This window comes from Dendropsophus ebraccatus, chromosome 3, assembly GCF_027789765.1.
Source record: "Dendropsophus ebraccatus isolate aDenEbr1 chromosome 3, aDenEbr1.pat, whole genome shotgun sequence".
NCBI lineage: Eukaryota > Metazoa > Chordata > Amphibia > Anura > Hylidae > Dendropsophus > Dendropsophus ebraccatus.
Genome location: NC_091456.1, coordinates 184,275,652 through 184,289,800, shown reverse-complemented (window position 1 = coordinate 184,289,800; position 14,149 = coordinate 184,275,652). Strand labels below are relative to the sequence as shown.

At 46.8% G+C, this 14,149-nt stretch overlaps 1 protein-coding gene across 5 annotated transcripts in view; it reads right to left on the bottom strand.

Annotated features, from left to right (window-relative positions):
* Positions 1 to 14,149, bottom strand: part of UNC13B (unc-13 homolog B) — a 246,172-nt gene that overhangs the window by 84,353 nt on the left and 147,670 nt on the right. For all 5 annotated transcript variants that reach the window (XM_069963314.1, XM_069963313.1, XM_069963315.1 and 2 more), the window contains 2 exons: positions 3,943 to 3,992; positions 1,344 to 1,422 (listed from right to left, as the gene is read on the bottom strand). In XM_069963314.1, coding sequence (XP_069819415.1) covers positions 1,344 to 1,422; positions 3,943 to 3,992 — 129 coding nt within the window. The remainder of the gene's footprint in view (positions 1 to 1,343; positions 1,423 to 3,942; positions 3,993 to 14,149) is intronic.

The window sequence follows — 14,149 nt, the reverse complement described above, 5'->3', positions numbered from 1 at the left end:
TCACTGCAGATCCCCCGTACACACGTGCGTCTGTGCTCGCTATGGAAAGGGGTGTAAGCTGCTGTCAGAGCCTTTATGGAGATGTCGCCATCCACCACCAACTCCAACTGCCTGATCTTCATCTCAACCGACATACATAGCCGAGTGGACACCATGCACATTAGATGGTAGGCCAATCCCAATGACATTGACCTAATGTGTATGGCCAACATAGAAAGCTGTCCTTAGAATAGAGAGGAATGATCATCCTGGCCTAGTCATCCTTATAACGGATGGCCTTAAAGGGCATATCCAGTGCTACAAAAACATGGCCACTTTCTTTCAGAGACAACACGACTCTTGTCTCCAGTTCAGGTGCAGTTTGCAATTAAGCTCCATTTACTTTAATGGAACTGAGCAGCAAAACTCCACCCAAGTTAGAGACAACAGTGGTGCTGTCTCTGGAAGAAAGTGGCCATGTTTTTGTAGCGCTGGATAACACCTTTAAGATGTAACCACAGCTAAAAAAGGGGAACCTATCAACTTTAGGGTTGAGCAGACTTACCAAACCACCCAGCTTCAGCAACATTCTCCAAACCTGAACACCTTGTTTTTGACTGCCAGAGTTTGGAGAACTTGGATGCTGCCCTAGGCAGCCCTAGGGTGGCATCCAACTTCTTCGGATGCCAGGAGTCAAATGCCGACCATTCGGGTTCGGAGAACATTGGGTAACACAACCGCTCAACACTTATCAACTTCTAATGCAAAACTGACTATAGTAAGGACTAATATCCCATTAAGGACCGATTCTGGAGCATCCTCTTTGCTCTCATCTCTCTGTTGTTCCTCCCGGAACATTATGAATAAAATGACAAGTGAGTGTTACTATTCCTATCTTCAAAGGAATGTGTCCCCCTACAGATTTAGTCACTTTCCAGTGCCCACCGTGTACTGATACTTCCTCTTAAAGTAATTTTCCAGGACTGTACTGCCACTCTATCCTTAGGATACATCATGAATATCCGGTCAATGGAACGAGAGCCAGAAATGGCCATGTGCCAGGTTACCACTAAAGTCAATGGTTCTGTTCCTTGTGTGTGAGGGTGCTGCAGCTCTATCAAAAAGCTGTTTGTTGGGGGTTCGAGGTGTTGGAAAGCCCCTTTAACTAGGAAACTAGGAAACCCCTAAATGATGCCCTTACCAAGAAGAGTGGTCATACCATTCTTACTACAGACAGGTGGGGGGTTCACCTTGCTAGACAAGGTTGGCATTAGGGAACTACGCCATGCTCTATGACCTCAATATTACAACCAGTCCCTATAGGTAGCCATGTATTTCTTATAACCAGAATATTCCAGACTTACCAAATCGCTAACCAGAGGAATAGGCTTCTTCTTGCGAAGGTCAGGCATACTGTCAATCCCGTACAACCCCCCGGCAGGCCTGGAGATACAGACATATAGTGAAAGCTAGAAAAATTCATGTTGTACAAAAGAAGGCTATAACTCGCAGCTTGTAACATAATGGAACTAGAAGGAAGAAAATGATAGAATTATTAGCGATCAGAATGTACCAAACGGCAACCCTGTTATCAGGTCAGAGGCACAAAGCATGAAAGAGCAGGCGGCATGTGTCAATGAGACGGCCGACAAAGGAGAGCGCTTCCCTCATCTGTCCACTTATTCAATGTACACATTCAGGTCTGACAATACACCATGGCAAGGTGGACTCAAAGCCTTCATACACTACAGCTAGCAGCTATTCACAGGAAAGGAAAATGTATGGAAGAGTCAGGCAGAGCCCCCCCCCCCCCCCAGTACATACCATTCCTATTCCGAGAGAAAACTATATAATTGAGACATTCACCGCTCTATTATAATATGGGACATGGCACACAGAGGGTTAAATTTCACAATGTGTGCTTGTATATGGGAATTATACTGCATGTGCATGGAGTAGGCAAAAGCATAGCGGCAACCAATGACATCAAACATGGTTCAGAGGCAGATACTGCTTCCATCTCTAGTACTGTCTCGGTCTCTCCATATAAGTGGTATAGGTACAGATAGTACTGCCTCTGTCTCTCTATATAACTGATGTAGGTACAGATAGTACTGCCTCTCTCTCTCTCTCTTTCTTTATATATAACTGATGTAGGTACAGATAGTACTGCCGCCATCTCTAGTACTGCCTCGGTCTCTCTATGTAAATGATGCAGGTACAGATAGTACTGCCTCTGTCTCTCCATATAAGTGGTATAGGTACAGATAGTACTACCTCTTATCTCCATATAAGTGGTATAGGTACAGATAGTACTGCCTCTGTCTCTCCATATAAGTGGTATAGGTACAGATAGTACTGCCTCTGTCTCTCCATATAAGTGGTATAGATACAGACAGTACTGCCTCCATCTCTAGTACTACCTGTGTCTCTCCACATAAGTGGTATAGGTACAAATAGTACTACCTCTTGTCTCTCCATATAAGTGGTATAGGTACAGATAGTACTACCTCTTATCTCCATATAAGTGGTATAGGTACAGATAGTACTGCCTCTGTCTCTCCATATAAGTGGTATAGGTACAGATAGTACTACCTCTGTCTCTCCATATAAGTGGTATAGGTACAGATAGTACTACCTCTGTCTCTCCACATAAGTGGTATAGGTACATATAGTGCCATCTCCCTGTCTATTTCTATAAATCAGAGAAGTAGGTGTTTTTGTTGATCTACCAGAGGTCAACCATCATTCCTTTGAATGCACATACTAAATTTTGCTCCCACTAACCAGAATCCAACTACACACTGATGAGGGGCAAATACCCTGAAACAGCTGTCTGTGAATGGGTACCTTGCTTGGATATTCCCCAAATCATGTAATACTGGACTGTGGCTTGTTAAAAGATGGTTTCCTTGACTGGAGATCACCTCTTGGCTTGGTTGTTCCTTCCCATTAGGAGGTCTGGCTAAAGTCTCCGGATTATTTTTGCTTGTCTTGTCAGGGGGTAATGTTCCTAGATTAACGGACGTTGAGAATGTGGTGTGATGGTGATGGTGGCTCTGCGGTGCTTTGGTTGATCTCCCTGAGGTCAACCATTATTCCTAACTAGGCTTTGCTACCACTAATCAAAATCTTGCTCCACACTGATGAGGTGCAAATACCCCGAAACAGCTGTCAGTGGATGATTACCGTGCTTGGGTGATTCCCAAGTCATGTAATTCTTGACTGTGACTTGTTGGAAGGTGGTTTTCCTTGACCTTGGCCTGGTTGTTCCTTCCCAATAGAAGGTCCAGAAGCCATTGTAGCTGCCTAAAACCTCTCTCTCTTTCTAACAAATCAAGTTTAATATACATTTTCTGAACTAAAAGTTTGTCTTCATCCATAGGCAAAGCAATATAGGGGTGCAGAGTTTGCAAGTGCATGATATTTCCCCCCCTTGGGGGCTACCAGACCTCCTCTACAACCTAAGGGGAGATCAGCATTATAAGTGGTGACTCACTTGTATGATTTTAATGCATGGAATGCCCATACAGCCTAATCTAATAGAATTGTATGTGACACCTATGGGGTGGCGGACTATGTCTCTGCTGGTGGTATCATTGATCCTTACACCAAGGCTACTTGCCTTCTGCCTTGAAGAATAAAATCTGAGTTTCTGGGTATAAATAACTAGCAGAGACTCCTCCTGCTGGTGTGAATCACTCATCTCTCTTACAGAAGCACTGTTATTAATACTCATTATAATATATTATATGCATGTGATTCCACATACGTTCGGTCGATGACTCAATCACCACAGCTGCTCTTTGCATTCAGTGGACTCTGGGCCGCGCTGTGATCTGCAGAGCATCTCCTCTGAGCCGTATTGTGTATGAAGTCAATGATTCACCCCGATCAGAGGGAGATATGAGGCGGGCGCACAACGCAGGTGCTGCAAACAGAATGATAAAGAAGAGCACTCACCCGCCGCCTTTAAGCCACGGTGGCTTTGATGGGTCCCCGTCATCTTGTGTCTGATGGAGAAAACAGAAATACCGATAAAGGTCATGACACCAATGGGAGTTATAATATGGGTTATAATACACAACTTTTACCAGCACGCACACCACATAACTCCCATCTCTGTGTGCACGGAAAACACATGACTCAGGTCATATACTCGACTTGATATCAGTGCACACAATATACACACAGCCCACATGTACCATCTGCACGAAACATGGATTGCATAGATATATACATCCCTCCTGTCCCTGGGGGACAGGGACTGTCTATACACACATCCCTCCTGTCCCCATAGTACATGGACTGTCTATACACACACCTCTCCTGTCCCTAAAGTACATGGACTGTCTATACACACATCCCTCCTGTCCCCATATTACATGGACTGTCTATACACAGATCCCTCCTGTCCCTATAGTACATGGACTGTCTATACACACATCCCTCCTGTCCCCATAGCACATGGACTGTCTATACACACATCCCTCCTGTCCCTGGGGGACAGGGACTGTCTATACACACATCCCTCCTGTCCCCATAGTACATGGACTGTCTATACACACATCCCTCCTGTCCCCATAGTACATGGACTGTCTATACACAGATCCCTCCTGTCCCTATAGTACATGGACTGTCTATCCACACATCCCTCCTGTCCCCATAGCACATGGACTGTCTATCCACACATCCCTCCTGTCCCCATAGCACATGGACTGTCTATACACACATCCCTCCTGACCCTGGGGGACAGGGACTGTCTATACACCCCCCCCCCTCCTGTCCCCATAGTACACGGATTGTCTATACACACACCCCTCCTGTCCCCATAGTACACGAACTGTCTATACACACACCCCTCCTGTCCCCATAGTACACGGACTGTCTATATACAGATCCCTCCTGTCCCTACAGTACATGGACTGTCTATACACACATCCCTCCTGTCCCAATAGTACAAGGACTGTCTATACACCCCCCCTTCTGTTCTGTCCACTGTCTATACACAAGCTGTGTATATATATATATATATATATATATATATATATATATATATATATATATGTATACACACACACAGTTCTTTTTTTAAGCTATCAAACCTTTTTCCCCTTTGCATTTTTCATTCAATAAAGGAGCCTGTTTTTCTTTCTTTTGAATATAGCGATCAGATGAAAGAATGTGACCTTGTAATAGAAGCTTTTTTTTTTCTTTTTTTTTTTTTAATTCCTATCCAGAGCAGCATTCACTATTCTGCTGGCTGCCGTGCCATTCATCAGCCACCAGTGTGACCTCAGACACTGCAGACAGCCCGAGCCCAATCCAGCGGTGTTATTCTATATCACATATTGGTGAGTGCCTGTTACCTGATGAGTACTAACACTATGGGCCCTACTACACCGAGCGATTATTGGCTATACTCGGCCGATTACCGGCAGATAATCGTTCCATATATATGGTCATGTTAAATGGCAGCCATCAGCCGACATGCACGTTGTCTTAAAACATGCCCTATCAAAGCGACAACGATAATGACAGTCTGCTGGCCGTAGCTATGTGGAATAGGAGAAGCAGCAGACCGCCACTATCTTCTATGGGCCACCAGGATGATCTAAGGATAATACGGGCAGCCCCTCTCGCTGCTGCCCACGGCCCCGACACTCGATGTCTCTGCATGTAATAGTACAGACAGTGAGGAAGGGAGCGCTGTTCTAACATAAAGGGGTAGTTCACAAAAAAAAAGGTTTTCTTTCAAATCAACTGGTGTCTGAAAGTGCCAAAGAATTGTAATCTACTTCTATTTAAAAATCTCCAGTCTTCCAGTACCTATCAGCTGCTGTAGGTCCTGCAGAAAGTGCTGTATTCTTTCCAGTCTGACACAGTGCTCTCTGCTGCCACCTCTGTCCATGTCAGAGGATAAGTTTTCAAGTTTTCTATGGGGATTTGCTGCTGCTCTGGACAGTACCTGCCATGGACAGAGGTGGCAGCAGAGAGCACAGTGTCAGAATGAAAAAATACACCACTTCCTGCAGGACATAAAGCAGCTGATAAGACTGAAGATTTTTTTGATAGAAGTATATTACAAATCTCCGGCACTTTCTGGCACCAGTTGATTTGAAAGAAAAAAAAAATATGGCCGTGTAATATAGCCCTAACCCAAGAAGACAGAGAAATAAGGTTTTGCAATTCTTTTCCTACATAATTGGGCCTCCTGCTCTGAACAGGCTCTTATGAGGCCCCCAAATTCACATTCATTCTGTCCAGCAATAAATGGGTTACAAATCATCCCAAGATTAAAGAAGCAGTTCAGTTTTTTTTTTTTTTCGGCCCCCCCTGGGTAGCCGCTGTCATGTATACTTACAGAAGATGATCAGTGTCCCGTTCCCGTTCCGCGGTGCCGTTCATATCGGGTGCGCTCACGTCCGCCGGCTGCTGCGAGTCCTCTTTTCTGACCGGTGATTATACGCCGGAAGTCATTCGCTTCCATGCATTCGCTATGGAAGCGCGTGACTTCCGGCGTTCAAATGACAAGGGAGAGAAGAGGAGTCACAGCGCTGGCTGACGTGAGCGCGCCCGATTTCAACGGCACCGCGGGACGGGAACTGACCGACGGGAACGGGACAACGATCATCTTCTGTAAGTATACATGACAGCGGCTACCCGGGGGGGGGCCTAAAAAAAAAAAAAACTGAACTGCTTCTTTAAAGTGTCACTGTCATATTTTTTATTTTGCAGAAATCAATAGTCCAGGTGATTTTAAGAAACGTTGTAATTGGGTTTATTGGGCAAATTTGCCATTATCTGTATTCAAAAAACCTTTCCCCAGGCCCCCCCCCTCTCTCTCCTTTATTGCTCATTATTAGGAAATCTCCACTCTTTTACATCAGTCGCCCAGTGTAACCTATGGAGGGGGGAGGGGGGAGGAGGGAGATAAGTCGCCAGCAGAGAACAAAGGATTACACAGCGGGGCCTGTGTGAAAGCCGGTATTCAGAAGTCAGAGAGGTTAGTGCTGACCTTAGAGGAGATAGCCCAGTGATGTAGCTGTAAATTAACTCTGTGTTGTCCTGTTTTGTGCCTCATCTCCTTCCACCCCTCCCCTCTCCATAGAGAACCATGAAGACAGGGGGGAGTGCTTCAAACTGCTTTTTCATGATAAAAATGTTTTTTTTCGGCTAATAAAACCAATTACAAAGTTTCTTAAAATGCCCTGTACTATTGATTTCTGAAAATTTTTTAAACGACAGTGACAACCATTTCAGGCGGGTGCGTCATGAACATATAGATATGTATTAAAATTAACCTGATATTCAGCTTTTTGCCACTCTGTGCAGGAAGGAGAGAGCAGTGGAGAAAGTGAAGATTAGTAGACGTAGTGACCGACATTGAGCAGGACACGACTGGTGATCAGGGTACAAGCACACGGTAGGGACCCCAACCACAGCACCCAGCAGTGCCAAAGCCAGCCATGGAGTCACACCTCACACAATGCTTCAGGGGTAGGGAACTTTGGCTCTCCAGCTGTTGCAAAACTACAACTCCCATCATGCCTAGACAGCTAAAGGGTGAGAGCCAAGGTTCCCTACCTTTGCATAGTTCTTCATCAGACTGCTCACAAATGTCAAGCACATGTTGTTGTAAATGGTATAGAGGCGCTCCGGTCACGGTCCTCCTCAAAAGCCATGCAGAAAATGTATAGGTTGGCGCCCACCTTTCCTGAACATAAAGGAGGTACTCCAGTGAAAATCTTCTTCTTTCCAATCGACTGGTGTCAGAAAGTTATATAGATCTGTAATTTACTTCTATTTAAAAATCTCCAGTATTCCAGTACTTGTCAGCTGTTGTATGCCCTGCAGGAAGTGGTCCAGTCAATAAAGTGCTCTCTGCTGCCACCTCTGTCCATGTCAGGAACTGTCCAGAGCAGTAACAAAACCTCTCCTGCTCTGGACAGTTCCTTACATGGACAGAGGTGGCAGCAGAGAGCAGTGTGTCAGACTGGAAATAATACACCACTTCCTGTAGGGCATACAGCAACTGATAAGTACTGGAAGACTGGAGATTTTTTAATAGAAGTAATTTACAAACTTATATAACTTTCCGACGCCAGTTGATTTGAAAGAAAAAGTTTTATTGCCAGAGTACCCCTTTAACAGAGTAACTCTGGCCTTATTGTCCTGTAACCACCATTATAAGAGTGGTTAGGTGTCATTTTCTCTAGGAGGTGCTTGAAGTTACCATGGCAACCCCAGAGCAAGCGCAATATCCAGATTACCGCAGGAGTCGGGGAATAAAAAGAAGGAAAGTGAAGGGCATATTAGATGTAATTGTTTTCCAGGTAATATGTGTGCGACAAAAGAAACGGGACAAAAACCATTATATTCCTGGCTAATTGCCCTTTTAAATACGGAGTGCAGAGGGTCTATTGTGTGTGTGTATTGTGTATATAGCGTATACCGCATGCTGGGCCACTCTGTGTAATGCCGCCATTGCTGGGCTCCTATGATAATGTGATGTGGGAAGAGGCCTTGGACCAGGAGACGCCAATATACACCATGTGCAAATCACTACTCTATAAATGACTCAAGCTGAAAAAGATCGCCAGGAAAGCTGATAGAGTGTACGGTGAACACTGTGAGCAGTGAAGACCATGCGGAGTCAGGTGGTTATACAGAAGACCGTGCGGAGTGACGTGGTTATAGAGGAGACCGTGAGGAGTGACGTGGTTATACAGAAGACCGTGCGGAGTGACGTGGTTATACAGAAGACCATGCGGAGTGACGTGGTTATACAGAAGACCATGCGGAGTGACGTGGTTATACAGAAGACCATGCGGAGTGACGTGGTTATACAGAAGACCGTGCGGAGTGACGTGGTTATAGAGGAGACCGTGCAGAGTGACGTGGTTATAGAGGAGACCGTGCGGAGTGACGTGGTTATACAGAAGATCGTGCGGAGTGACGTGGTTATACAGAAGACCGTGCGGAGTGACGTGGTTATAGAGGAGACCGTGCGGAGTGACGTGGTTATACAGAAGACCATGCGGAGTGACGTGGTTATAAAGAAGACCGTGCGGAGTGACGTGGTTATACAGAGGCGGGGACAGTGCTGTGATGGGGCAGAGCGAGGACAGTGGTGTGATGGGGCAGAGCGAGGACAGTGCTGCGATGGGGCCGAGAGAGGACAGTGCTGTGATGGGGCAGAGCGAGGACAGTGGTGTGATGGGGCAGAGCGAGGACAGTGCTGCGATGGGGCAGAGGGAGGACAGTGCTGCGATGGGGCAGAGCGAGGACAGTGCTGTGATGGGGCAGAGCGAGGACAGTGCTGTGATGGGGCAGAGCGAGGACAGTGCTGTGATGGGGCAGAGCGAGGACAGTGCTGTGATGGGGCAGAGCGAGGACAGTGCTGTGATGGGGCAGAGCGAGGACAGTGCTGCGATGGGGCAGAGCGAGGACAGTGCTGCGATGGGGCAGAGCGAGGACAGTGATGCGATGGGGCAGAGCGAGGACAGTGCTGCGATGGGGCAGAGCGAGGACAGTGCTGGGATGGGGCAGAGCGAGGACAGTGCTGCGATGGGGCAGAGCGAGGACAGTGCTGCGATGGGGAAGAGAGAGGACAGTGCTGCGATGGGGAAGAGAGAGGACAGTGCTGTGATGGGGCAGAGCGAGGACAGTGCTGCGATGGGGCAGAGCGAGGACAGTGCTGTGATGGGGCAGAGCGGGGACAGTGGTGTGATGGGATAGAGCGAGGACAGTGGTGTGATGGGGCAGAGCGAGGACAGTGGTGTGATGGGGCAGAGCGAGGACAGTGCTGCGATGGGGCAGAGCGAGGACAGTGCTGTGATGGGGCAGAGCGAGGACAGTGGTGTGATGGGGCAGAGCGAGGACAGTGCTGTGATGGGGCAGAGCGAGGACAGTGCTGTGATGGGGCAGTGCAGGGACAGTGCTGTGATGGGGCAGTGCAGGGACAGTGCTGTGATGGGGCAGTGCAGGGACAATGAGGCAATGGGACAGAGCGAGGACAGTGCTGTGATGGGGCAGTGCGAGGACAATGAGGCAATGGGACAGAGAGGGGGCAGTGGTGCGATGGGGCAGAGTTGAGGTGATATGGAAGGGTGATGGGGCAGAGCGATAAACCGTAGTGTGATAGGGTAGAGTGCGGACAGTGGTACTATTGTGCAGAGCAGGGGAGTGGTGCGATGGTGTATAGTTTAGGCCTCAGTACCTCAGGTGTTACAGTCATTGTATGAACAAGGCGAGTGAATAACTATTGTGTGAGATCTGGTGTCAGTAATACTCAGCACTGTACAGAGACACAGACCATGCGGGACACATCTACAGGGAGTATCACAGTAAGAGGTCAAGAACTTAGATGACATTTCTGCCTCCTTGAATCTACGTAAAATCCCAGACTGGTTTTATTTAAGGCAATTGCTTCCGAATAGGATCCCCCTCCATATATATAAGGTGTGATCTTATTACCATGCACTGACAATAAGATCAGATTACACAGTGGATATTGTGTAAATGCATCAATAAAACACATTCACGCTGCACACTAAACCGCAAACACTCAGCCCAGACCACATCGCAGCCTCCCATCTATATTTATAGGGAACATTGTCCTAAAGACAATTGGTTGGCTGGTTGAACCACATTTACAGCTACTTATACATATAATACACACACAAAAAAAAATAGTAAATTACACTTATCACACCCAGAGCTGCACTCGGAATTCTGCTCTATTCTCATTAGCTCTAAGAATCCTCAGCTTCAGGTCCCCTCATCGCTTGTCTCCTTTGTCGAGCTCCGAGCAGGACCAGCCCACACCTGCCTCGGCCACTGATTGGCTGAGCGGGCAGGTCCTGTCTAGTCTCAGAAGAGACAAGTGGCTGGACACTGGAGGAAGAGGAACAGGTGCTGCGGTGGGATCAGCAGGGGACCAGGGCTAGGCTAGATTTTTTAAAGCTTTTTTAAATTTTTTTAAAGTCTTAGAATTATGTTTATTTTTGACCATGCTGGGATACCCCTTTACATGAAATCTGCAAGTAGTGGTCTTTAGGGGGTGAACCCTAGTGAGCACAAATACATTTCTACCTTAAAATCCTGCAAAACCCCTTTAAATGGTCACTAACCTTTCAATAAGCTTTACAAAAACCAATAGCGTAAGTGAGTAAAAGAAACTTTCTATGACATATTCTCGCTTATTAGACACCATTGTTCTTGCCAGGTTTAGGATTCACTCTCACTGCTGAAGTTGGTCACCAGAAAAAACTGATAACTGAGGGATCGGGTTACAGCTGCCCATAGAAGTCTATGGAGAAGAGAGAAGCTGCAAAGAAACAAACTGAGGGTACATGGAGCGCCTGAGAGGGTGCACTGACATGAGGTTTTACTGCAAACTGATGCTGCCTTCAAACGGACTGCTAATAGGAAGACTGTTTTGCAGTTAGTGCGGTTTAACAGTTGTTCGCCTGTATTTATAAGGCTGGGTTCACACTACATTTTTGCAATCCGTTTATTGCAAAAAACGGATGAAAAACTGTTAAAAAAAACCTGATCAAAACTGATCCGTTTTTTTTTGTTTTTTTTTGACTGACACAAAAATGAGGCTGCCCAAGTTTTTGTGTCCGTAAAAAAAAAACCGGATCTGTTTTGATCCATTTTTTTTTATAATGGAAGTCAATGGAAAAACGGATCAAAACGGATGCACACACTTGCATCCGTTTTTTCTATCCATTTTCATCCGTTATTTGCAAAAAAAATGGATGAAAAAATTGGACTGCAAAAACAGTGTGAACCTAGCCTTAGAGACTGGAGCCGCTGTTGTGGCCTACCTGGGTATCTATGGTCATTCAGCATTAAAGGTGGGAGATAGGGATGTGAATAAAACATAATAACCAAAGCTTCAGTGAGTTGACTCCATAGGAGTTGGCGCTCCTCTCACTGGCGCCCGTGCTGCCAGTCGTCCTCCTCTGCCCGCAGGCACCGTCTCTCCTGCATATTAATATCGGTGTTTTCACATCAGCTGCTAATACACAAGTAATTAAAGCCGCCGCACATCAAAGCGCCGTCGCCGAGACCGTGAGTGCATCGCCGCATCCGTCAGGCGGCAGATAATTAAGAAGTTTCACCCTCCCAGTTATTGTATAACAGACGCGTTTCGGGGGCTTATTAAGTAGAGACAGTGAGCTGAGGGGGCGACGCTGGGACCCTCCTCCAACACTCCAATATTACTGTCAGTCCTCCGGTGGTATATAACAATGACAACAATACAGAGCACGATACAAATGGTCTAATGGTCGTCTCCCTCAGTGGGCTATGGGAGAAATAATAACTGAAGATTAGTATGACTAAAAGGAGCGACAAAAACCCTTAAAATGTGAAAATAGGAATAAAAAGAGGGGTCATGTAGGATGTAGGATAGACCACACAACATGGTTTACAGCTGATTATACAGAGTCTCTGTATACTTGTCACCTACTGCCTTGTATTGTATTGTTGGAGATGTAATGGCTTTCTGCATAGGAAGGCTTTATATCTCACGTCTAATACTCCAGCCGCATTTACCTTTAGCTTAATATGTAGGTAGAATAAAACACCCGCAATCCGATGCGGCACAGCTATTCACATCACATTTGCGGTGCCTAATGAAGGCTGTCCATCGAAGGACTGTCTACGGCAGTGATGGGCAACCTTTTGAGCTTGGTGTGTCAGTTTTCGGCAAAAAAACGAGTATAACTCGGTTGGTGTGTCACTTTGCGAAAAAACACCATCATTTTGCGATATTTATAGTTTAAATAACGATTATTATTAATAATTATTGCTACTACTATTATAATAATTACTGTGTGAAGTAAACTAAAAACCATAAACACATACACTACCCGACCTGACCCCCAACCCTCCCCATACACCACCCTACATGACCCTTCCACATACATTACCCCATCTGACCCCTATCCCTCCCCATACACTACCCCACCTGACCCGCATTCCTCCCCATACACTACCCCACCTGACCTTTATTCCTCCCCATACATTACCCCACCTGACCCTTCCACACACATTACCCCACCCGACCCTTCCACATACACTACCCCACCTGAACCTCATTGCTCCCCATATACTACCCTACCTGACCCTTCCACATACACTACCCCACCTGACCCTCATTTCTCCCCATACAGTACCGTACCTGACCCTTCCACATACACTACCCTACCTTACCCTCATTTGTCCCCATACAGTACCCTACCTGACCCTTCCACATACACTACCCTACCTGACCCTCATTTCTCCCCATACAGTACCCTACCTGACCCTTCCACATACACTACCCCACCTGACCCTCATTCCTCCCCATACATTACCCCACCTGACCCTTCCACACACACATTACCCCACCTGACCCTTCCACATACACTACCCCACCTGAACCTCATTGCTCCCCATATACTACCCTACCTGACCCTTCCACATACACTACCCCACCTGACCCTCATTTCTCCCCATACAGTACCCTACCTGACCCTTCCACATACACTACCCTACCTGACCCTCATTTCTCCCCATACAGTACCCTACCTGACCCTTCCACATACACTACCCTACCTGACCCTCATTTCTCCCCATACAGTACCCTACCTGACCCTTCCACATACACTACCCCACCTGACCCTCATTCCTCCCCATACATTACCCCACCTGACCCTTCCACACACATTACCCCACCTGACCCTTCCACATACACTACCCCACCTGAACCTTATTGCTCCCCATATACTACCCTACCTGACCCTTCCACATACACTACCCTACCTGACCCTCATTTCTCCCCATACAGTACCCTACCTGACCCTTCCACATACACTACCCTACCTGACCCTCATTCCTCCCCATACTCTACCCTACCTGACCCTTCAACATACACTACCCAGCCTGACCCTCATTCCTCCCCATACACTACCCTACCTGACCCTTCCACATACACTACCCCACCTGACCGCCTTACCAACATACACATTACCCAACCTGACACCATCCCTTCCCACAAACACACAATCCCCACCTGACCCATACCCTGACCCCAATCCCCTGACCTCCATCCCTCCCCACACACACACACAATACCCCAACTGACCCATCCCCCGACCCCCATCCCTCCCAA